This window comes from Rhinoderma darwinii, chromosome 2 (genome assembly GCF_050947455.1).
Source record: "Rhinoderma darwinii isolate aRhiDar2 chromosome 2, aRhiDar2.hap1, whole genome shotgun sequence".
Lineage (NCBI taxonomy): Eukaryota > Metazoa > Chordata > Amphibia > Anura > Rhinodermatidae > Rhinoderma > Rhinoderma darwinii.
The window spans coordinates 13,701,295-13,727,763 of NC_134688.1; the positions used below are offsets into that span (position 1 = coordinate 13,701,295).

The following is a 26,469-nucleotide window of genomic DNA, read 5'->3' on the forward strand; positions in this document are numbered from 1 at the left end:
TAAAATACTCTGTGCTGCTGTTTAGCTACTTTTTCCCCATTATGTGTTGATGATCTTCCACTTGTCTCCATTCCCCTCCTCACATCATGACTGTGCCCCTCTCACATGCAGCCCTATCTTCACTATCATCACCACATGAGTGGTCCGGTCACCACCGCATTCCTTTCCTGAAATACCCTGTGCTGCTGGTAGACCCTACTTCTTACAATATCTGATCTCATACCCAGCCTTACCTTAAGTAACATAATCCCGTCACATGAGTGGACAGGTCCCTGCCTTTCACAAGATAAGCACACTCATGTCCTTAGATACTCTGTGCTGCTGCATGGATCTGCCTCTGTTATTATCAAGTTCTCCATTTCCATTGTGACTCTGCCCCTTTCCTCACGGAAATCATCACATAAGTAGACAGGCCACTGCCCCCACCCCTACAAGATCAGCAAAATCCTCATCTGAAATACTCTGTACTGCTGTAAACCGCCTTATCTGATCAAACTACAAACTGTCCTTTGCCTTTTACCTTTATTATTTTTAGCATAAAAAAAAATATTTCCATTGCACTGTATGTAGAATGAAGAAATGACTTGTAGCAACATTTTTCGTGCATTGCCCTTTAAATAACGTGATAAATCACAATAAATAAAATCAGAGCGACTCCTATGGAACAGCAGAGTCTTCTGCTCCCAAGAGCTTGCAACACAGGGCCATAAAAAGTGACATGATGTTCCGCTGCTTTGCTTTATGTACAAAAAAAAAAATCATCACTAAAGGAGAAAACGGATTACAAAAGCCCAAAAAATTGTTTTTTAGCGCTGGAGGCAGAAAACAACTTCAGAGGACGGAAATAAGATGACGGACAACACTTCATAAGAGACGTAAGGAGGCCAAGAATATTCAGAGGAAAAAGCTGAAGCTATTACCAGGGTTAAAGTGGCCTAAAACAAAAACATTTGGTCTATTTTTGACTCCTTGACCTTTATTTTGTCAACTCGAGAACCAGGAGGCCCCATATGCATCTAGCAACTAGCATGGACAGTGGCTACAAAGAGAGTGTCTTCCTCTGGAGGACCCAAGCTCATTGGTTCAAAAAAAGAACGATGTAATGCTCAAGTTCCCCTGTGGTGGCGCTGCAGGGAAATTGAATACTTGCTGCAAGGTTCCCCCACAGATTACAGCTGATCGCTGCAGGTCACAGTAGCAGGATTGTCAAAAGTGGACAAACCCATTAAAAGTGGGAATCCTCGTTTAAAAGGGGTCCAACATTTTTGTTTTTCAATGCGCACGGCTCTCTCCATTGAAGTCTATGGGAGTTACGAGCTGGGCAACAAAGCTGCGCTTGGGAATTGATGAACAGGGGTCACCCATAAGGTGAGGGTCCCCTGCATTTATTAGGCATTTATGGCATCTGGTGTAGATATGTCCTAAATGCTCATGATGGGAACAACCCTTTGAGCAATTCTATAAAATACTGAGCGAAACATCCAAAAAGAAGGCACACTAATTTCAAAATTGAAAAAAAAAAAAAATAAATTGTAACAGTAATAATAAAATTAGTATAAAAAACTTGCTCCCGCCCTGTGACGCTGCTCAACCGGCAGGCCTATGCAAACACTAGGCCGCATCATCCGATCGCTGACAAAACATCACTATAGCGATCAATGATTGGACGACACAACCACGTGATGTTACATCACCATGGACCAGTGCTGCACATAAAAGAGAACCGGCGAGCCTTATTCATGACCCTTGGCCCAATTGCCCACTCTTGTTTTCCAACGATGTAGTTCCTCTGTAGGGGGGAGTACGGAACGGATTCTCATCATCCAATAGTATAGAGGTTGGTAGCAACGAAGGCTGGGCCCCTTCTCCCCAAGGATCCCATAGAAGCCGCACAGTCTGCCTCTATGCTATGTACATCTTTGTATGGATGCAACGTCACGGAAAGCCTAGTCCATGCGTAAGCACCGCAGGGGGCAGTGCGGGATCCGATCAAAATTGTTAGGGTGTTTTTTTAGACGTTGGGCCAATTTGCCCCTCCGGGCCCATCTGGACACCATCAGCAAAATAACTGGATCTTTAGTGTCCAGAACACGAAGGGAATGACATGAATGAGAGTCACGGACGGATACCTCGTTGTTTAAAAGGGGGGGGGGGAATTCCTGTTGCTCGCTAATCCGTCCGGACAATAGAAAATCTTATAAGGAGATTACAAAAGAGGGAGAAGAGAGGGAGAGCGAGGACGGACGTAGATGCTGAAGGTCTCCCTTGATTGATTTGCCTATGTGTTGTCTCCTTCTGTCCCTGTAAAGCTTTTGTGACTGGCAAATCCAAAGGGCCGGTGGGGGAGGGGACGGTGAAATCTCTTCCGCAGAACGTTACAGAAGTCATATTTAATTAAAAACTGCTTAAGTGTGAAAACAATGCAGGAATAAATGACTGATAATGCAGCCGAGTGCTACACGGTCTGCGTTGTCGCTTGTTAACCTGCCACCCTGACGGAATTTCATTAATTTCGTCTTTTTCTACCCATATTCTCAGTAGAGATTGTTTTGCTCGGCGAACGTTTATTTTTACACACAGAAACGAGAAAAATTAATGTAGATTTAAAGGGAAAAAAAGAATGTCAAATGTGAAAAATAAAAAAAGCTCAAAATAAATATCACGTTCTGGATTCCCCCCGAATTAAAAAAAACATTCCAATTACTTACAGATAATATTGTTTGTATGAAGGGTTCTGAATAGAAATTGTTTTGATCAAAAAAATCGTAACAACTGAATATTTTTTTTTTTGCCCCCTAGTGGGGAAAAAAGGTGAAAATTTTTTCCTAAAATATTGTTATTAAAAAAAATAATTCACAGTTCACCTACCATGTTGACCCTTCGCAGGGAAGTGATTGGTCACCACGTAAGATGAGGTGTGGTCACTATGGACGAAATGTCATCACGTACCCAAGCAAGGGATGTGAGGAGACTAGGAGCATTGGAGCGGCAGGGAATCAGCTAGGTAACAATTGAAAAATGTTTTTTCGCTCATATCATTATTATATCCAGGATTCTCTGCCGATTCATTTTTTTAAAGTTCTTTATAGCATTCAAATCTCCATTTTGTTTTGGTATAGAGCTCTAAGTCCCCTGCATAGACAGATACATGATATTATTTTAGCTGCCTGCAGCCAACACTAGGGGGAGCTTAGGAGTATTTTTGTATACTGGTCTATCATGAAGTTTTATGTATAAACAGTATTCAGTAAGCTCCCCCTAATGGTGGCTGCAGGAATGCAGATTTATGTTTTTAACTGAATTCTAAATATATGCAGGGGATTTGTAGCTCTGTATCAGGAAATCAAAGCTTGGACTACTATGAAGATATATTAAGAAATAAATCAACACAGAATTTTGGACCAATTACACGTAAACCGTAAAAATTGTCCGTAATTGTGGACCGTAATTGCTGGTCCGCAATTACGGACCCATTCACTTCTATTGACCATGGACACCTTCGAATAGATTTGTGGGAAGGTGCCCGGGCCCTAGAAGTGTACTGCAAAAGATAGGACATGTCCGTACTTTGTATTGGAGCACGGGCCAAAAATGAGAGTGTCTGTCCGCGGCCGCCAGAGACCGGCCGTGCCCTTAAATCGCGGCCCATGATTACGGGCTCGGCCGTGTGCATGGGGCCTTAAAAAACAAAATATAGACTTCTCATAAAGTCGTCTTGAGCAGTAAATGGAGTAATGGCCATCACAGCTAGGACAATAGAGAAGAACCTGAGCTGGGAATCCCCGGGGCTGCACGGCGCACTACACAATGGCTGCTTTGTTGGGTGCAGGATAATCCATCCGGTGCAACAGATTATCTCTGAATCAATGACAACCTGTGCCTCGGACCGCAAGGTTACAGACAACTGGGAAAAGAACATGAAAAGTCAGAACAAGGCCGAGAATATTTTATAAACCACTTGTTACAAATGTCTCATTTTAATTACCCTGAATTTCCATAGAAAACAGCCCAAAAAATGTAGGATCCTACAGAAAATTTCTAGGCCCATTGGCACCTGGGATGGGCCTTGCCTTGATTTGGGGCATTACTATTATTAGAAGTATTTATTAAAAGGTTTGTCCCAAAAAAAAAAAAAAAGACTATGACCCACAAGGGACAACAAAAATTTCTGACCGCTCTGATTCCGGAAGTTGGGACCCCAACTTGATACAGCAAGTGGGCCAGATCCAGGGTCAAATCTTAGTGAAAAGGAAGCGGTGTATGAGGACTTCTTTTAATAAAACAAATCAGAGATTGGGAAAATAAAAAATCACTGAAGTTTTCATAATCCCCAGTTATTTTAGTAACTTAGTAGCCATAGTGCCCCCATTAAATAGCAGCCACAGTGCCCCCATTAAATAGCAGCCACAGTGCCCCCATTAAATAGCAGCCGCAGTGCCCCCATTAAATAGCAGCCGCAGTGCCCCCATTAAATAGCAGCCGCAGTGCGCACATTAAATAGAAGCCGCAGTGTCCATGTTAAGTATAAACAATGGTGCCCACATCAAACACCAGTCACCAGGGGTGTTGCTATATAGAGTAGCAGTTGAACCCGGACCCCGCTGCTGAGGAAGACCTAAAAGCCCTTCTGCCACATAAGACGACACCAGTATTATAAATGCCACATGATAGGCGGGGGCCCTGTTACAGGTTTTTTCGTTATGGCCCAGGAGCTTTAAGTTACACCTCTGACAGCCACAATGCCTATAACTAGATACCAGTCCCAGTGCCCATACTAAATAGCAGCCACAGTGCCCATACTAAATAGCAGCCACAGTGCCCATACTGAATAGCAGCCACAGTACCCATACTGAATAGCAGCCACAGTGCCCATACTAAATAGCAGCCACAGTGCCCATACTAAATAGCAGCCACAGTGCCCATACTAAATAGCAGCCACAGTGCCCATACTGAATAGCAGCCACAGTGCCCATACTAAATAGCAGCCAGTGCCCATACTGAATAGCAGCCACAGTGCCCATACTGAATAGCCGCCACAGTGCCCATACTGAATAGCCGCCACAGTGCCCATACTGAATAGCCGCCACAGTGCCCATACTGAATAGCCGCCACAGTGCCCATACTGAATAGCCGCCACAGTGCCCATACTGAATAGCCGCCACAGTGCCCATACTGAATAGCCGCCACAGTGCCCATACTGAATAGCCGCCACAGTGCCCATACTGAATAGCCGCCACAGTGCCCATACTAAATAGCCGCCACAGTGCCCATACTGAATAGCAGCCACAGTGCCCATACTGAATAGCAGCCACAGTGCCCATACTGAATAGCAGCCACAGTGCCCATACTGAATAGCAGCCACAGTGCCCATACTAAATAGCCGCCACTGTGCCCATATTAAATAGCAGCCACAGTGGCCATACTAAATAGCAGCCACAGTGGCCATACTAAATAGCAGCCACAGTGGCCATACTAAATAGCAGCCACAGTGACCATACTAAATAGCAGCCACAGTGCCCATACTAAATAGCAGCCACAGTGCCCATACTAAATAGCAGCCACAGTGCCCATACTAAATAGCAGCCACAGTGCCCATACTAAATAGCAGCCACAGTGCCCATACTAAATAGCAGCCACAGTGCCCATACTAAATAGCAGCCACAGTGCCCATACTAAATAGCAGCCACAGTGCCCATACTGAATAGCCGCCACAGTGCCCATACTAAATAGCAGCCACAGTGCCCATACTAAATAGCAGCCACAGTGCCCATACTAAATAGCAGCCACAGTGCCCATACTAAATAGCCGCCACTGTGCCCATATTAAATAGCAGCCACAGTGCCCATACTAAATAGCAGCCACAGTGGCCATACTAAATAGCAGCCACAGTGCCCATACTAAATAGCAGCCACAGTGCCCATACTAAATAGCAGCCACAGTGCCCATACTAAATAGCAGCCACAGTGCCCATACTAAATAGCAGCCACAGTGCCCATACTAAATAGCAGCCACAGTGCCCATACTGAATAGCCGCCACAGTGCCCATACTGAATAGCCGCCACAGTGCCCATACTAAATAGCAGCCACAGTGCCCATACCAAATAGCAGCCACAGTGCCCATACTAAATAGCAGCCACAGTGCCCATACTAAATAGCAGCCACAGTGGCAATACTATATACCAGCCACAGTGGCAATACTATATACCAGCCACAGTGGCAATACTATATACCAGCCACAGTGGCAATACTATATACCAGCCACAGTGCCAATACTATATACCAGCCACAGTGCCAATACTATATACCAGCCACAGTGCCAATACTATATACCAGCCACAGTGCCAATACAATATACCAGCCAGTGCCAATACTATATACCAGCCACAGTGCCAATACTATATACCAACCACAGTCCCCATACTATATACCAGCCACAGGGCCTATACAAAAAAAAAAAAACAACACACACCAAAAAAACACCCACAGGGCCCACACTAAATATGAACACACTACCAAAAGTAAATACAGCGTTCACACTAAATAACAACACCATCCGCTCTGCCCGCACTATAAAACTCCCACAGTGCCCACACTAAATAGCAGCAAACCCTATGAAATCACCAAATGCCACTAATGATTGTTGATTAGGGTCGGACTATTAATGAAAACGTAATGGTACGTCAATCTAACTCATGTACTATAGAGGGCGCTGTGACCTAACTGGACTTATATGGGAACCACCATCGGGTTTCCTTGTCTGTAGTTTTTTACAATATTTCTCCAATACCCGTAGATGCCGAATAAATATTTCATGTGAAGTAATCGAGACAGGTGCAGCCTGTCCATCTATGACCAACACAGTGAAAACACTTTCAGAATGTTTTTGGAATTATGATGCATTTTTTTTTTTCACATTGGCACCATCGTGGATAATTCTGTAGAATATTTTCCTAATGACCATTCGCAGCCTCACATTTCAAAGGCTTCAATTAAATCTCTGCTGTTATCTGCCGAGACTCCGATGACATTTAGAGATAATTTGTCGAGTTTGTTTAAAATTACCCGAACTTAGAAGAAAAACGCAAATTGCATTTAAACTGAACGTGAGACTTTATATCAAGTAGTAAAACCGAGATTCCTTCTACAGCGATTCACTTCTACCTTATTAGCGCTGACCTGATTAGTTTAGAAAGAGTCTACTGGGACCACAGAGATAACGAGATAACAGTCAACAGGTTAAGAGAAAAACTTCATCGCCAAATACAGTTTGTTCAACCATTTGTACCCATAATGCCTTGTTCTGCAAATGTTTTCATTGCTACCATGACAACCGAAACAGCACCGTAAATAACGATCTTTCGATTATAACAGCACAATGGCCGACCCTCAGCAAAAAAAGGACATCAATCTAGTAATTATATTCTTATACATAGGGGCAGTATTATAGTATTTATATTCTTGTATATAGGGGGCAGTATTAGGGTATGTTCACACGGCCTATTTACGGATGTAAATCGGGCGTTTTTGCCCCGAATTACGCCAGAAAATAGCGCCTCAATAGCGCTGACAAACATCTGCCCAATTGAAAGCAATGGGCAGACGTTTGTCTGTTCACACGAGGCGTATATTTACGCGCCACTGTCAAAAGACGGCGCGTAAATAGACGCCCGCGTCAAAGAAGTGACCTGTCACTTCTTTGGCCGTAATTAGAGCCGTTATTCATTGACTCCAATGAATAGCAGCGCTAATTACGGCCGTAATTGACGCGGCGTTCAAGCGCCTGCACATGCCGGTACGGCTGAAATTACCGGGATGTTTTAAGGCTGAAACATCCCCGTAATTTCAGCCGTAACGGACGCCCTCGTGTGAACATACCCTTATAGTATTTATATTCTTGTATATAGGGGGCAGTATTATAGTATTTATATTCTTGTATATAGGGGGCAGTATTATAGTAGTTATATTCTTGTATATAGGGGGCAGTATTATAGTAGTTATATTCTTGTATATAGGAGCAGTATTATAGTAGTTATATTCTTGTATATAGGGGGCAGTATTATAGTAGTTATATTCTTGTGTATAGGGGCAGTATTATATTAGTTATATTCTTGTATATAGGGGCAGTATTATAGTAGTTATATTCTTGTATATAGGAGCAGTATTATAGTAGTTATATTCTTGCATATAGGAGCAGTATTATAGTAGTTATATTCTTGTATATAGGGGTAGTATTATAGCATTTATATTCTTGCATATAGGAGCAGTATTATAGTAGTTATATTCTTGTATATAGGAGCAGTATTATAGTAGTTATATTCTTGTATATAGGAGCAGTATTATATTAGTTATATTCTTGTATATAGGGGCAGTATTATAGTAGTTATATTCTTGTATATAGGAGCAGTATTATAGTAGTTATATTCTTGCATATAGGAGCAGTATTATAGTAGTTATATTCTTGTATATAGGGGCAGTATTATATTAGTTATATTCTTGTATATAGGGGCAGTATTATAGTAGTTATATTCTTGTATATAGGGGCAGTATTATAGTAGTTATATTCTTGCATATAGGAGCAGTATTATAGTAGTTATATTCTTGTATATAGGGGCAGTATTATAGGAGTTATATTCTTGCATATAGGGGCAGTATTATAGTAGTTATATTCTTGTATATAGGGGCAGTATTATAGTAGTTATATTCTTGTATATAGGGGGCAGTATTATAGTAGTTATATTCTTGTATATAGGGGGCAGTATTATAGTAGTTATATTCTTGTATATAGGGGTCAGTATTATAGTAGTTATATTCTTGTATATAGGGGGCAGTATTATAGTAGTTATATTCTTGTATATAGGAGCAGTATTATAGTAGTTATATTCTTGTATATAGGAGCAGTATTATAGTAGTTATATTCTTGTATATAGGGGCAGTATTATTGTAGTTATATTCTTGTATATAGGGGGCAGTATTATAGTAGTTATATTCTTGTACATAGAGGGCAGTATTATAGCAGTTATATTCTTGTATATAGGGGGCAGTATTATAGTAGTTATATTCTTGTGTATAGTGGCAGTATTATATTAGTTATATTCTTGTATATAGGGGCAGTATTATAGTAGTTATATTCTTGTATATAGGAGCAGTATTATAGTAGTTATATTCTTGAATATAGGGGCAGTATTATAGTAGTTATATTCTTGTATATAGGGGGCAGTATTATAGTAGTTATATTCTTGTACATAGAGGGCAGTATTATAGCAGTTATATTCTTCTATATAGGGGCAGTATTATAGTAGTTATATTCTTGTATATAGGAGGCAGTATTATAGTAGTTATATTCTTGTATATAGGGGCAGTATTATAGTAGTTATATTCTTGTATATAGGGGGAAGTATTATAGTAGTTATATTCTTGTATATAGGAGGCAGTATTATAGTAGTTATATTCTTGTATATAGGGGCAGTATTATAGTAGTTATATTCTTGTATATAGGAGGCAGTATTATAGTAGTTATATTCTTGTATATAGGGGCAGTATTATAGTAGTTATATTCTTGTATATAGGGGGAAGTATTATAGTAGTTATATTCTTGTATATAGGGGCAGTATTATAGTAGTTATATTCTTGTATATAGGAGCAGTATTATAGTAGTTATATTCTTCTATATAGGGGCAGTATTATAGTAGTTATATTCTTGTATATAGGGGCAGTATTATAGCAGTTATATTCTTGTATATAGGAGCAGTATTATAGCAATTATATTCTTGTATATAGGGGGCAGTATTATAGTAGTTATATTCTTGTGTATAGGGGGCAGTATTATAGTAGATATATTCTTGTATATAGGAGCAGTATTATAGTAGTTATATTCTTGTATATAGGAGCAGTATTATAGTAGATATATTCTTGTATATAGGAGCAGTATTATAGTAGTTATATTCTTATACATAGGGAGCGGTATTATAGTAGTTATATTCTTGTATATAGGGGACAGTATTATAGTAGTTATATTCATGTATACAGGGGGCAGTATTATAGTAGTAATATTCTTGTATATAGGGGCAGTATTATAGTAGTTATATTCTTGTATATAGGGAGCAGTATTATAATAGTTATATTCTTGTATATAGGGGGCAGTATTATAGTAGTTATATTCTTGTATATAGGGGGCAGTATTATAGTAGTTATATTCTTGTATATAGGGGGCAGTATTATAGTAGTTATATTCTTGTATATAGGGGCAGTATTATAGTAGTTATATTCTTGTATATAGGAGGCAGTATTATAGTAGTTATATTCTTGTATATAGGAGAAGTATTATAGTAGATATATTCGTGTATATAGGGAGCAGTATCATAGTAGTTATATTCTTGTATATAGGGGGCAGTATTATAGTAGTTATATTCTTGTATATAGGGAGCAGTATTATAGTAGTTATATTCTTGTATATAGGAGGCAGTATTATAGTAGTTATATTCTTGTATATAGGAGAAGTATTATAGTAGTTATATTCGTGTATATAGGAGGCAGTATCATAGTAGTTATATTCTTGTACGTAGGGGCAGTATTATAGCAGTTATATTCTTGTACATAGGGGGCAGTATTATAGTAGTTATATTCTTGTATATAGGAGAAGTATTATAGTAGATATATTCGTGTATATAGGGGGCAGTATCATAGTAGTTATATTCTTGTATATAGGGGCAGTATTATAGTAGTTATATTCTTGTATATAGGGAGCAGTATTATAGTAGTTATATTCTTGTATATAGGGGCAGTATTATAGTAGTTATATTCTTGTATATAGGGGGCAGTATTATAGTAGTTATATTCTTGTATATAGGGGCAGTATTATAGTAGTTATATTCTTGTATATAGGGGCAGTATTATAGTAGTTATATTCTTGTATATATATATGAGGCAGTATTATAATAGTTATATTCTTGTGTACAGGGGGCAGTATTGTAGTAGTTATATTCTTGTATACAGGGGGCAGTATTATAGTAGTTATATTCTTGTATAAAGGGGCAGTATTATAGTAGTTATAATCTTGTATATAGGGGGCGGTATTATAGTAGTTATATTCTTGTACATAGGGGCAGTATTATAGTAGTTATATTCTTGTATATAGGGAGCAGTATTATAGTAGTTATATTCTTGTATATAGGAGGCAGTATTATAGCAGTTATATTCTTGTATAAAGGGGCAGTATTATAGTAGTTATATTCTTGTATATAGGGAGCAGTATTATAGTAGTTATATTCTTGTATACAGGGGGCAGTATTATAGTAGTTATATTCTTGTATAAAGGGGCAGTATTATAGTAGTTATATTCTTGTATATAGGGAGCAGTATTATAGTAGTTATATTCTTGTATATAGGGAGCAGTATTATAGCAGTTATATTCTTGTATATAGGAGGCAGTATTATAGTAGTTATATTCTTGTATATAGGGGTCAGTATTATAGTAGTTATATTCTTGTATATAGGGGGCAGTATTATAGTAGTTATATTCTTGTATATAGGAGCAGTATTATAGTAGTTATATTCTTGTATATAGGAGCAGTATTATAGTAGTTATATTCTTGTATATAGGGGCAGTATTATTGTAGTTATATTCTTGTATATAGGGGGCAGTATTATAGTAGTTATATTCTTGTACATAGAGGGCAGTATTATAGCAGTTATATTCTTGTATATAGGGGGCAGTATTATAGTAGTTATATTCTTGTGTATAGTGGCAGTATTATATTAGTTATATTCTTGTATATAGGGGCAGTATTATAGTAGTTATATTCTTGTATATAGGAGCAGTATTATAGTAGTTATATTCTTGAATATAGGGGCAGTATTATAGTAGTTATATTCTTGTATATAGGGGGCAGTATTATAGTAGTTATATTCTTGTACATAGAGGGCAGTATTATAGCAGTTATATTCTTCTATATAGGGGCAGTATTATAGTAGTTATATTCTTGTATATAGGAGGCAGTATTATAGTAGTTATATTCTTGTATATAGGGGCAGTATTATAGTAGTTATATTCTTGTATATAGGGGGAAGTATTATAGTAGTTATATTCTTGTATATAGGAGGCAGTATTATAGTAGTTATATTCTTGTATATAGGGGCAGTATTATAGTAGTTATATTCTTGTATATAGGAGGCAGTATTATAGTAGTTATATTCTTGTATATAGGGGCAGTATTATAGTAGTTATATTCTTGTATATAGGGGGAAGTATTATAGTAGTTATATTCTTGTATATAGGGGCAGTATTATAGTAGTTATATTCTTGTATATAGGAGCAGTATTATAGTAGTTATATTCTTCTATATAGGGGCAGTATTATAGTAGTTATATTCTTGTATATAGGGGCAGTATTATAGCAGTTATATTCTTGTATATAGGAGCAGTATTATAGCAATTATATTCTTGTATATAGGGGGCAGTATTATAGTAGTTATATTCTTGTGTATAGGGGGCAGTATTATAGTAGATATATTCTTGTATATAGGAGCAGTATTATAGTAGTTATATTCTTGTATATAGGAGCAGTATTATAGTAGATATATTCTTGTATATAGGAGCAGTATTATAGTAGTTATATTCTTATACATAGGGAGCGGTATTATAGTAGTTATATTCTTGTATATAGGGGACAGTATTATAGTAGTTATATTCATGTATACAGGGGGCAGTATTATAGTAGTAATATTCTTGTATATAGGGGCAGTATTATAGTAGTTATATTCTTGTATATAGGGGGCAGTATTATAGTAGTTATATTCTTGTATATAGGGGGCAGTATTATAGTAGTTATATTCTTGTATATAGGGGGCAGTATTATAGTAGTTATATTCTTGTATATAGGGGCAGTATTATAGTAGTTATATTCTTGTATATAGGAGGCAGTATTATAGTAGTTATATTCTTGTATATAGGAGAAGTATTATAGTAGATATATTCGTGTGTATATAGGGAGCAGTATCATAGTAGTTATATTCTTGTATATAGGGGGCAGTATTATAGTAGTTATATTCTTGTATATAGGGAGCAGTATTATAGTAGTTATATTCTTGTATATAGGAGGCAGTATTATAGTAGTTATATTCTTGTATATAGGAGAAGTATTATAGTAGTTATATTCGTGTATATAGGAGGCAGTATCATAGTAGTTATATTCTTGTACGTAGGGGCAGTATTATAGCAGTTATATTCTTGTACATAGGGGGCAGTATTATAGTAGTTATATTCTTGTATATAGGAGAAGTATTATAGTAGATATATTCGTGTATATAGGGGGCAGTATCATAGTAGTTACATTCTTGTATATAGGGGCAGTATTATAGTAGTTATATTCTTGTATATAGGGGGCAGTATTATAGTAGTTATATTCTTGTATATAGGGGCAGTATTATAGTAGTTATATTCTTGTATATAGGGGGCAGTATTATAGTAGTTATATTCTTGTATATAGGGGCAGTATTATAGTAGTTATATTCTTGTATATAGGGGCAGTATTATAGTAGTTATATTCTTGTATATATATATGAGGCAGTATTATAATAGTTATATTCTTGTGTACAGGGGGCAGTATTGTAGTAGTTATATTCTTGTATACAGGGGGCAGTATTATAGTAGTTATATTCTTGTATAAAGGGGCAGTATTATAGTAGTTATAATCTTGTATATAGGGGGCGGTATTATAGTAGTTATATTCTTGTACATAGGGGCAGTATTATAGTAGTTATATTCTTGTATATAGGGAGCAGTATTATAGTAGTTATATTCTTGTATATAGGAGGCAGTATTATAGCAGTTATATTCTTGTATAAAGGGGCAGTATTATAGTAGTTATATTCTTGTATATAGGGAGCAGTATTATAGTAGTTATATTCTTGTATACAGGGGGCAGTATTATAGTAGTTATATTCTTGTATAAAGGGGCAGTATTATAGTAGTTATATTCTTGTATATAGGGAGCAGTATTATAGTAGTTATATTCTTGTATATAGGGAGCAGTATTATAGCAGTTATATTCTTGTATATAGGAGGCAGTATTATAGTAGTTATATTCTTGTATATAGGAGAAGTATTATAGTAGTTATATTCGTGTATATAGGAGGCAGTATCATAGTAGTTATATTCTTGTACGTAGGGGCAGTATTATAGCAGTTATATTCTTGTACATAGGGGGCAGTATTATAGTAGTTATATTCTTGTATATAGGGCAGTATTATAGTAGTAATATACTTGTATATAGGAGCAGTATTATAGTAGTTATATTCTTGTATATAGGGGGCAGTATTATAGTAGTTATATTCCTGTATATAGGAGGCAGTATTATAGTAGTTATATTCTTGTATATAGGGGGCAGTATTATATTAGTTATATTCTTTTATATAGGGGGCAGTATTATAGTAGTTATATTCTTGTATATAGGGGCAGTATTATAGTAGTTATATTCTTTTATATAGGGGGCAGTATTATAGTAGTTATATTCTTGTATATAGGGAGCAGTATTATAGTAGTTATAGTCTTGTATATAGGGGGCAGTATTACAGTAGTTATATTCTTGTATATAGGGAGCAGTATTATAGTAGTTATATTCTTGTATATAGGGGACAGTATTATAGTAGTTATATTCTTGTATATAGGGGGTAGTATTATAGTAGTTATATTCTTGTATGTAGGGCAGTATTATAGTAGTTATATTCTTGTATATAGGGGCAGTATTATAGTAGTTATATTCTTGTATATAGGGGGCAGTATTATAGTAGTTATATTCTTGTATATAGGAGGCAGTATTATAGTTGTTATATTCTTTTATATAGGAGAAATATTATAGTAGATATATTCGTGTATATAGGGGGCAGCATCATAGTAGTTATATTCTTGTATGTAGGGGCAGTATTATAGCAGTTCTATTCTTGTATGTAGGGGCAGTATTATAGTAGTTATATTCTTGTACATAGGGGCAGTATTATAGTAGTTATATTCTTGTATATAGGGGGCAGTATTATATTAGTTATATTCTTGTATATAGGAGCAGTATTATAGTAGTTATATTCTTGTATATAGGAGCAGTATTATAGTAGTTATATTCTTGTATATAGGGGCAGTATTATATTAGTTATATTCTTGTATATACGGGGCAGTATTACAGCAGTTATATTCTTGTACATAGGAGCAGTATTATAGTAGTTATATTCTTGTATATAGGAGCAGTATTATAGTAGTTATATTCTTGTATATAGGGGCAGTATTATAGTAGTTATATTCTTGTATATAGGGGGCAGTATTATAGTAGTTATATTCTTGTATATAGGGAGCAGTATTATAGTAGTTATATTCTTGTATATAGGGGCAGTATTATAGTAGTTATAGTCTTGTATATAGGGAGCAGTATTATAGTAGTTATATTCTTGTACATAGGGGCAGTATTATAGTAGTTATATTCTTGTATATAGGAGCAGTATTATAGTAGTTATATTCTTGTATGTAGGGCAGTATTATAGTACTTATATTCTTGTCAACAGAGGGTTAGAAGTAACAGCAAACTCTCGCTTGAAAGGAGTTTTACAACTTTTAATGTGTGCTATAAAAAATACAATGATGGAGATGAGACACGTCTATTGTCTATCTGTTGTCTATTCTTATGTCTCAGGGTTTTTTTATTCATGTTTTTGATCTAAGCTCCTGTTTTTTGTTTTTGTCTTTCTTAATCTTCCCATCCAGCATGCAATAAGGCTGTTCTGTGGAATGAACAATCAATAAGCGACGTGTGATCTCTTGGTCTGATCTACTACTAAGCACACGGCAAACATTCAATATTTCATTAATTATCTGCACGGCTTTGTGGAGTGATGTGATGAACTTACTCTTCATCCTTTGTGTTTCCACATCACATCCATGTATTTAATATACTGTAACCCCTGCCTTGTTCTTCTGTCTTCCTAAATCGATAAGACCATGCTTATTAAGCGTTGCGAAAATAAAATTCCCTCTGAATAGACATCCAAGTTTACGCATGTGATAGAAGGGCTCCTGTGAAGGAGACTCATTGCCAGGGGCCATGATTGGCTTTTGACCTTCCTCCATATCAAGATCTGAAAAAAGCACTTGTCCTTTGGCAGTTACCACAAGGGGCCAATATAGCGAAGAAGGAGCTCGGCCTGTGAAAAATATTTTCGGCTTTTTACGAGGATCCAGGAGGCCTCATTTTTCCCATTAAAGTCACAGATTGCACATTTGACCTCTGACAAGGCTGAGAAGACCCCTGCAACTGTGGAGGATTAAGGAAAAAGCTAAAAATAAAAGTCCCTTGAGGGGCCATGTCTGCTAGAAGACTGCCAGAGCCGGTCACATTTTTGGTGCTCATCGTCGGTATACAGGTCTGGGTAGGTTTATAATCTAGATGATCTGCAGTGAGATTATCCTACTGGTCAGATCTTGGCCGATCACAGATATATTAATTATTTTTTGTTTTTGTAACAAGCCCATTCGGCTGTTGTCCATATGCATCAGAATAGGCAAATACAGTGAACTATAGGCTGGCAGAGGGCATCATACACATGACATGACCGGTGGATACCAATGCATTGCAATACAGGATTAGGACCGACTTGGGACAAAAAAATTTTGCCCCTCATTTTTGTTTCTTGGTTTCAAAATTCCTCGACCATGAAGCTTTACAGCAAGGAGCCAAAAGGAGAGACTCTAGTCACAATGGTTCTTTGGAGGACAATGGAGGCCTGTGGGCTGAGACCTGCTTGGGAAGGGTTGGTGGCGGCACCAAATTTTTGTTACTAAATGGCGAACTGTGCTGCGGTTTATCAGCCATTGTGAAGTAGGAGTTTACAAAATATTTTGATCTTCTTATATAAAACGGAAGATTGCGAAAATGCTCTTGCATAGAAGACCGGAGTTATTATACCAGGCACAAGATTTTAGGGTATAAAAGGAACAAACAGCAAAATAATGGTCTTTTATGGGCAATCTCCCAGTCTGGTCATGGAATCGGCGTCCTTGTTGGCTCATACATTTTTTTTATTTTCTCAATTAAAAATTAAAGCTACCGTGTAAATTTAAAAAAAAAAAAATATTCAAAAATTCTAAAAACATTTTTTGCAATAGGAATTTGAGCGACTTTTTTTGGGCTTTGTGGCCTGAAATGCTTTTTCTTTCTTTTTCCCATTTTTTTTTAAATTCTAAAAATGAAAATTCAAAATTCCCTTCAACCTAACGATCTTGGTATCATCGGTTGTGCCGCAGTTATTAGGAAATTACGTTGGTCTAACTTCAGAAATGTTCCTCTATTTTGTAAAATGCAGCTGAATTCTACGGGGAGGATGGATCTGCACACAGATGGGACTTTCGCTGTGTAGGCTTTCCACAATCCATTTGTCCTGTACCTCATGCCCTGTAAGCTGATGTTACCGACCATCTGTTAGTATTTTTTTCGAATTAGCCGCCAGCGTATAGTCCATTATTGGAAGAAACGAAACAACAAACTGGTGTAAAATTTATAGTGTGACTGTGTAGGCTCAATGTAGGGGGCCATTTTGCCCCAAAAACAATACTTAGAGGATCTGTCATCAGACTATGCTGCCCTATATAAGGACATCACAAAATAGGGACAGGTTGGCTTTCATATAATCCCAAAAAAAAGAAAAAAAAATAGTGCCGTTTGGCTTATATGAGTATTTAAAGAATACACCGGACAATTATAGTCCCGTATAATAATGAGGGGAGTGCGCCCCCCGCCTCTCCCTGCGGTGATTGACAGCTAGTTGCATGCACAGCAGCCCATCAATCTCTATGAGGAGGTCAGGGGGAAGTAGAGGGGGTATGGGGGGTGAGTGCTGCCCTCCTGCCTGAGACCCCCACCAAGTAACCCCTTTACATCCTAAACCCTATAATAAACTATATAATTATATTATATAATAATTATTAACCACTAAACTTCCAGGGATATTAGAAATTAACCCATAATCACCCTGTACCACCATACTAATGAATGTCGATATTAACCCCTTTATTACTCTTGACCAAAAAACAGACCAAATTTTGCCATTTCTGTCATGGGCACAAACGCACTCAGAATTGCCCTATCAGAAAAGGGTACGCGACCATGATTGATATAAGACAGGAAGAGTCCAGTTGCTAAGGGGTCATTGGGCAAGAGCTCATTAGTTCTGGCCCTCTGACTGGCACTTGGGGGTGGATTTAGTTCAGAGTTTTGATAGGACCCCATAACAATGTCAAAATATAATGGAAGCCTGTGACAATTAAATTCTATTGTTTAATTACTTTTTCAATTGTTCGATGTTTCATGGCGTCAATAAAATTTCACGAACCAAACAGATACAACCTTAAACAGTCTGTTTTGGCCATTAATAAAGGTAGGAAACGATAGGAAAAATTCTATCCCTAATTATTTATCCGAAACGCGTCATAAGCATTCTGGAATGTTTTAGAATTATTTTGATTTAAAAAAAATGATCTTATACCTGAGACAATCACGGTTGAAAAATTTTGATTTCACCAACTCTATGGAGAAAAAAGACATCAACCATGTACCAGTACATACCAACGCGTTTCAGGGTCTCGAACACTAATGTATGAAGCAAAAAACACTCCTCAACATGTCTACATCTTTGAGACAAAACTGGCTTGTGACCTTCCTGTCTGGGCCTATGTTTATGCATCCTGAATATTAAGTACAAGCCCTCGTTATTCTCCTGGAGGATATGTCGCCTCCTCTGGAGAGTTTCACACCCTTTCAGCGAAAGCTTTAAAAGCAAAAAGAGGTGTGAATATCACCCGGAGAGGGAGAGGGTGTGTGCGCCTGTGCGGCCATCTTGTTTGGCACATGAATTTAACATGAGATTTCATTTTCTAAGTTTGGAGACCTCTAAGCCCCTGGGGGTCCTCTGCTTCATCACAAGCGTGGGTTGATCAATGAGATATGACAATGTCTAGAAAGATACATTAGACACACGGTGGGAATGCCAGCACATGCACGCTGCTAGCGGTCGGAGTTTATCCATCAACCGTTATATAAAAGGCAGAATCATATTTAAAATCTGTTTAGTCAACTGGAAAGATTTTGCTTAGATGACGGTACGGTAAACGGAGGCTTCTGGGTCAGCAAGGAAAACAGCTGTCAGGATGCTAATGATCGCAACAAGCCTGGAAATGCGTGAGTGTAAACATAAAAGGTGTAAAAAAAACACAAAACTGAACGAGCAGATGTTATAACACTACAAAACTCAGCATCAGAGGTTTAACGATACAAAATAGGTGATGTGGCCCCCAACCATCATATCCAATTGATAGTACTGCTGTCCTCTTAAGTGGCAGAGGTGCTATTGCGCCCCTACAGGCACCAGGTGCGACTGCAACTTGCCCAGCATTTTCTACTGTAATTGTCAAGCCATGGTGTCCACTTCTGATAGGTAAATCATATTTAAAACCTCTAAAAGGACTCCTGAGAAGTCGAATAATCTAGACCAGGGGTCAACAACCCTCGTCATGTTGTGAAACTACAATTCCCAGCATGCCATGACAGCCATTGGATGGAATAATAAGACCTTTGGCTATCAGTGCAAGCTGAGAGTTATAGTTTCACAACAGCTGGAGTGCTGAAGGTTGCTGACCCCTGATTTAGACTAAGAAAAAATTGGGTATCTGAAAATTTTTAAAAAAAATTCTTCACTGCCCAATAGGCCAACCTGGCCCAGTGCTTTTTCCTAACATGGTCCAGCAAATGCCAAAGTATCTGGTTGTCTGTGTTATACACTGCGAGCAAAATTCTGATATTCCTACAAGGGGGAGGGGGGCGATGCTGATATAACCAGATGTAATGTTTACAAAAACTCTACATACAGACTGAAAAATGTTGTTTTTTGCTTTTAGTGAATCTCCACCTTTCAATACGATTTTTAGGTCCAAAATTCTCTGCTGATAATTTTTTGATCTTTATAGTGTGGTCCGAGCTCTGTTTTTCTAATACACAGCTCCGATTCTCCCGTATAGCCATAGAGTTACATGATAAGGATTTTGCTGCCTGCAGTCACCACTAGAGGGAGCTCAAGAGATTACTGCATACTGCCTATACACTGAACCATGAATGTTTATACATAACACAATGAGCTCCCTCTAGTGGAGCCTGCAGCGAGACAGAATATTATCATTTAACTATGTGAATACGGGAGAGTTGAGAATCGGCATCAGAAAAATTAAACTCTATAAAGATATATTTATTTAGAAAAAAAAAAAAAAACACTGGACATTCCCTTTTAAGATTCCTTCATTCATTTCCGGTCCGACATAAAGAGAAAAAAGGGAGAGTGGAGAGCGGTTACATAAAGAGTCTCTCTCTCTCTCTCTCTCTCTCTCTCTCTCTCTCTCAAGGACCTGTCCTGTATTACACAGACAACACATTGATATGAATGGGCACGGTGTAATACTTAATATCACCTGTGGTGGTGCTGCAGTGAAATGTAACACTTCCTGCTAGTTTCCCCACAGATTACAGATGATCGCTGGGGGTCCCAGCAGGGACACACACTGTGATCTGAGGATTGTGAAGGGACTGTCTATATCCAAGTACCCAAGTACCTCTTTAAGACCATGTCCAATCCAGACTTACCTACTGAGCAGTCATGACCTGTCCAGTTGGGGTCACAGGTGCAGACACCAGTTTCAGCTTGAAAGGTTCCATGTCCCGAACACTGATCCAGACAGGTAGCACGGGGATTCTCACAGCTTGTCCCACCCCAGCCTACAGCACAGTGACACACTCCTTGCACACATACACCTCGTCCGGAACATGTGGGGTCCATGCAGTCCACTAAAATATAAAAAGTAGTATATATAAATTACCATAATAATAACAACAACAATAATAATAATAATTGCATACATTAGATAACACAAGCATGACCACTGGGTGATGCTGGATACACGGCCCACTAAAAACTTTTGATGTTGGGCCACCCACTGAGACACCTCAACACAATTAAAGGCTATGTGGACCTTTGAAATAGTGTTTTTTTTTTTAAAATAAAAATGTGTATCTGTATTTTGTGCAACTTTCTAAACACTTTTTATTAAAAATCATTTTGACTTTCTAAGTTACAGCTGCTTTGTATCCTGTATACAGAGCAGCTGTATCTAGCGCGGAATCCTGTATCCGTCAGGTCAGCGGCACTGACTTGTTCAGTATCAGCGGGTCCTGTATCCGTCGAGCTGTTACCGATCACATCTAAGTTCATAACTTAGAAGTGATCGATTACAGGTGGACCGGCTGATACTGAACCCGTCAGTCCCGAGGATCTGACGGATACAGGATTCAGCGCTAGATACAGTTGCTCTGTATACAGGATACAAAGCAGCTGTATATCAAAAAGTCTAAATAATTTTTAATAAAATGTATTTAGGAAGTTGCTCCAACCACACGGTACACAATTTAATTAAAAAAAAAAAAAAAAAAAACGATGTCAAAGGTCTACATAGCCTTTAATGCAGACAACACATGGCGGCAAACCAAGTGCCACGGCCCGGGTTTAATACTATGGATCTGTAGGGACTACACGTGCCGCAGTACGGGGTCCATGCAAACTGTTCTGCCATCTGGTTATACAGTGGCAATCCTTAGGTCGCAAGCAATCGGATGCCAAGTCCAGGTCAGGATCCTGGTGGCCATATTAAGGGCACGTTCAGATGTGGTGAAAATTTTCCGTTGCTAATTTTGCAACAAATTCACGCCAATTATTTAGCGAATCTGCTGAAAAACGTGCATATTTCACAGTTCATCCATTTCGCAGCGGACTTGCCACAGATTTCAGCGGCTAAAACCCGCAGTGAAAATCTGCTGCTACTCCACAATCATGCTGCGGTATGGAAATTTCGCACCGAAAGCTATATTTCTCGCACCGTTATTTTTCGCAACGTCTGCACTAAGTTAACTAAAAAGCTATAGAAACGCAACAAAAAAAAAACTCTGCTGCTGATTTCCACTGTGGCCGGTCAAATCCGCCACTTCTGAACCTGCCCTAAGGCTCTATTCTCATCTGCGACGGAGCGCCCGTCACAGATTGTGTAAGATTTGCCGGGAAAAACAGGTCTGTATACACGACTAATTGCTGTGTATATTTCCTGAAGAATCGGCACAGAGAAATCGCGTAGTGAGTATTTAAAAAAAAATGTTTTTAAACATTTTGGAATTTCAAAAAATTTTTTTGGGTCAATACATTTTTGGAAAAGTTTTTGTATATCTTAGTTACAATTTATTGAATTCAATGGTCATGCCTATTTACATATATTTGCTGAAAAACATGGTCTATGCCATAAAGGGATACGGAGAAGTCGGAATGAAGCGCCTATTAATGATTAAAGGGTAGAATGAAGCCGGTGGGCAGCGTTCTACAACACACCACAGCAGATGGGATGAGCGCTGCGCGAGAGGAGCCTCAACAGATGACAAACACCGAGCGCTCCGTCATTAATCACTTACTCTGAAGGTCAATAGGAAAAGAGAGACAGGATTTTAAAAGGGTCCCTGTCACACAGAGCAGGCTATTCTGCTGCCTCAGCACCCCGACCTGGGATTATGAGAAGAGAATGTATGTGTCACAGCGCCCCATTTATCATAATCCTATGACCATTTTTCATGTTGAAATGAGATCCTTTCATGAGAGGTCTTATACAATGGCCATTATCATCTCCCCCTCCCCCACAATTTTGGCTGCTTTCTCCAGGACTTTCGTTGAGTGGACGATTGTGAATATTGGGGTGAATGCTACGAAATAAGACCTTAGGGACGATCTTGGCTTAGAAAGTTGGACGCAAGACAATATTATTATAATACAACCTCTGACCGCATACTGTAGGTGAAAGAGAGGTTATTCACACGGCTGCATTAGAATCAATATACTTCTATGGGGCTATTCACACGGCTGTTGTTTTAACGGGCCGTGTGAATGGCCCGTTGAAAAAACTAGGACTGCACGTTTTCACAGACTCAAGTCTATGAGGAATCTGTGAATCTGGTCCCACACAAATGAAAATTATCCCTTACTCAGATATGAATTCTTCTTCAATAGGAGGCAGTATTATAGTAGTTATATTCTTGTATATAGGGGTCAGTATTATAGTAGCTATATTCTTGTATATAGGAGCAGTATTATAGTAATTACTTTAATACTGCCCCTATATACAAGAATATAACTACTATAATACTGCCCCTATATACAAGAATATAACTACTATAATACTGACCCCTATATACAAGAATATAACTACTATAATACTGCCCCCTATATAAAAGAATATAACTACTATAATACTGCTCCCATATATAAGAATATAACTACTATAATACTGCCCCTATATACAAGAATATAACTACTATAATACTGCTCCTATATACAAGAATATAACTACTATAACACTGCTCCCTATATACAAGAATATAACTACTATAATACTGCCCCTATATACAAGAATATAACTACTATAATACTGCTCCTATGTACAAGAATATAACTACTATAATACTGCCCCCTAAATACAAGAATATAACTACAATAATACTGCTCCTATATACAAGAATATACCTACTATAATACTGCCCCCTGTATACAAGAATATAACTACTATAATACTGCCCCTATATACAAGAATATAACAACTATAATACTGCCCCTATATACAAGAATATAACGACTATAATACTGCCCCCTATATACAAGAATATAACTACTATAATACTGCCCCTATATACAAGAATATAGCTACTATAATACTGCTCCTATATACAAGAATATAACTACTATAATACTGCTCCTATGTACAAGAATATAACTACTATAATACTGCCCCCTATATACAAGAATATAATTACTATAATACTGCTCCTATATACAAGAATATAACTACAGTACTATAATACTGCTCCTATATACAAGAATATAACTACTATAACACTGCCCCCTATATACAAGAATATAATTACTATAATACTGCCCCCTATATACAAGAATATAACTACTATAATACTGCTCCTATGTACAAGAATATAACTACTATAATACTGCCCCCTATATACAAGAATATAACTACTATAATACTGCCCCCTATATACAAGAATATAGCTACTATAATACTGCTCCTATGTACAAGAATATAACTACTATAATACTGCCCCCTATATACAAGAATATAATTACTATAATACTGCTCCTATATACAAGAATATAACTACAGTACTATAATACTGCTCCTATATACAAGAATATAACTACTATAACACTGCCTCCTATATACAAGAATATAACTACTATAATACTGCCCCCTATATACAAGAATATAACTACTATAATACTGCCCTCTATATACAAGAATATAACTACTATAATACTGCTCCTATATACAAGAATATAACTACTATAATACTACCCCCTATATACAAGAATATAATTACTAGAATACCGCCCCCTATATACAAGAATATAACTACAGTACTATAATACTGCTCCTATATACAAGAATATAACTACTATAACACTGCCTCCTATATACAAGAATATAACTACTATAATACTGCTCCTATATACAAGAATATAACTACTATAATACTGCCCCCTATATACAAGAATATAACTACTATAATACTGCCCTCTATATACAAGAATATAACTACTATAATACTGCTCCTATATACAAGAATATAACTACTATAATACTGCCCCCTATATACAATATAATTACTATAATACTGCCCCCTATATACAAGAATATAACTATAATACTGCCCCTATATACAAGAATATAGCTACTATAATACTGCTCCTATGTACAAGAATATAACTACTATAATACTGACCCCTATATACAAGAATATAACTACTATAATACTGCCCCCTATATACAAGAATATAGCTACTATAATACTGCTCCATATGTACAAGAATATAACTACTATAATACTGCCCCTATATATAAGACAATAACTACTACAATACTGCCTCCTATATACAAGAATATAACTACTATTATACTGCCCACTATATACAAGAATATAACTGCTATAATATTGCCCCTAAATACAAGAATATAACTACTATAATACTGCCCCCTATATACAAGAATATAACTACTATAATACTGCCCCTATATACAAGAATATAACTACTATAATACTGCTCCTATATACAAGAATATAACTACTATAATACTGCCCCCATATACAAGAATATAACTACTATAATACTGCCCCTATATACAAGAATATAGCTACTATAATACTGCACCTATGTACAAGAATATAACTACTATAATACTGCTCCTATATACAAGAATATAACTACTATAATACTACCCCCTATGCACAAGAATATAACTACTATAATACTGCCCTCTATATACAAGAATATAACTACTATAATACTGCCCTCTATATACAAGAATATAACTACTATAATACTGCTCCTATATACAAGAATATAACTACTATAATACTGCCCCCTATATAAAAGAATATAACTACTATAATACTGCCCTCTATATACAAGAATATAACTACTATAATACTGCTCCTATATACAAGAATATAACTACTATAATACTGCCCCCTATATACAAGAATATAATTACTATAATACTGCCCCCTATATACAAGAATATAACTACAGTACTATAATACTGCTCCTATATACAAGAATATAACTACTATAACACTGCCTCCTATATACAAGAATATAACTACTATAATACTGCTCCTATATACAAGAATATAACTACTATAATACTGCCCACTATATACAAGAATATAACTACTATAATACTGCCCTCTATATACAAGAATATAACTACTATAATACTGCTCCTATATACAAGAATATAACTACTATAATACTGCCCCCTATATACAAGAATATAATTACTATAATACTGCCCCCTAAATACAAGAATATAACTATAATACTGCCCTTATATACAAGAATATAGCTACTATAATACTGCTCCTATGTACAAGAATATAACTACTATAATACTGCCCCCTATATACAAGAATATAACTACTATAATACTGCCCCCTATATACAAGAATATAGCTACTATAATACTGCTCCATATGTAAAAGAATATATCTACTATAATACTGCTCCCTATATACAAGAATATAACTACTATAATACTGCCCCCTATATACAAGAATATAACTACTATAATACTGCCCCCTATATACAAGAATATAGCTACTATAATACTGCTCCATATGTACAAGAATATAACTACTAGAATACTGCCCCTATATATAAGACAATAACTACTACAATACTGCCTCCTATATACAAGAATATAACTACTATTATACTGCCCACTATATACAAGAATATAACTGCTATAATACTGCCCCTAAATACAAGAATATAACTACTATAATACTGCCCC

General features: G+C 37.0%; 1 protein-coding gene across 10 annotated transcripts in view; it reads right to left on the reverse strand.

The window, feature by feature from the left end:
- Positions 1-26,469, reverse strand: part of TENM4 (teneurin transmembrane protein 4) — a 1,217,405-nt gene that overhangs the window by 79,997 nt on the left and 1,110,939 nt on the right. For all 10 annotated transcript variants that reach the window (XM_075851385.1, XM_075851380.1, XM_075851378.1 and 7 more), the window contains one exon: positions 20,663-20,863. In XM_075851385.1, the coding sequence (XP_075707500.1) occupies positions 20,663-20,863 (201 nt within the window). The remainder of the gene's footprint in view (positions 1-20,662; positions 20,864-26,469) is intronic.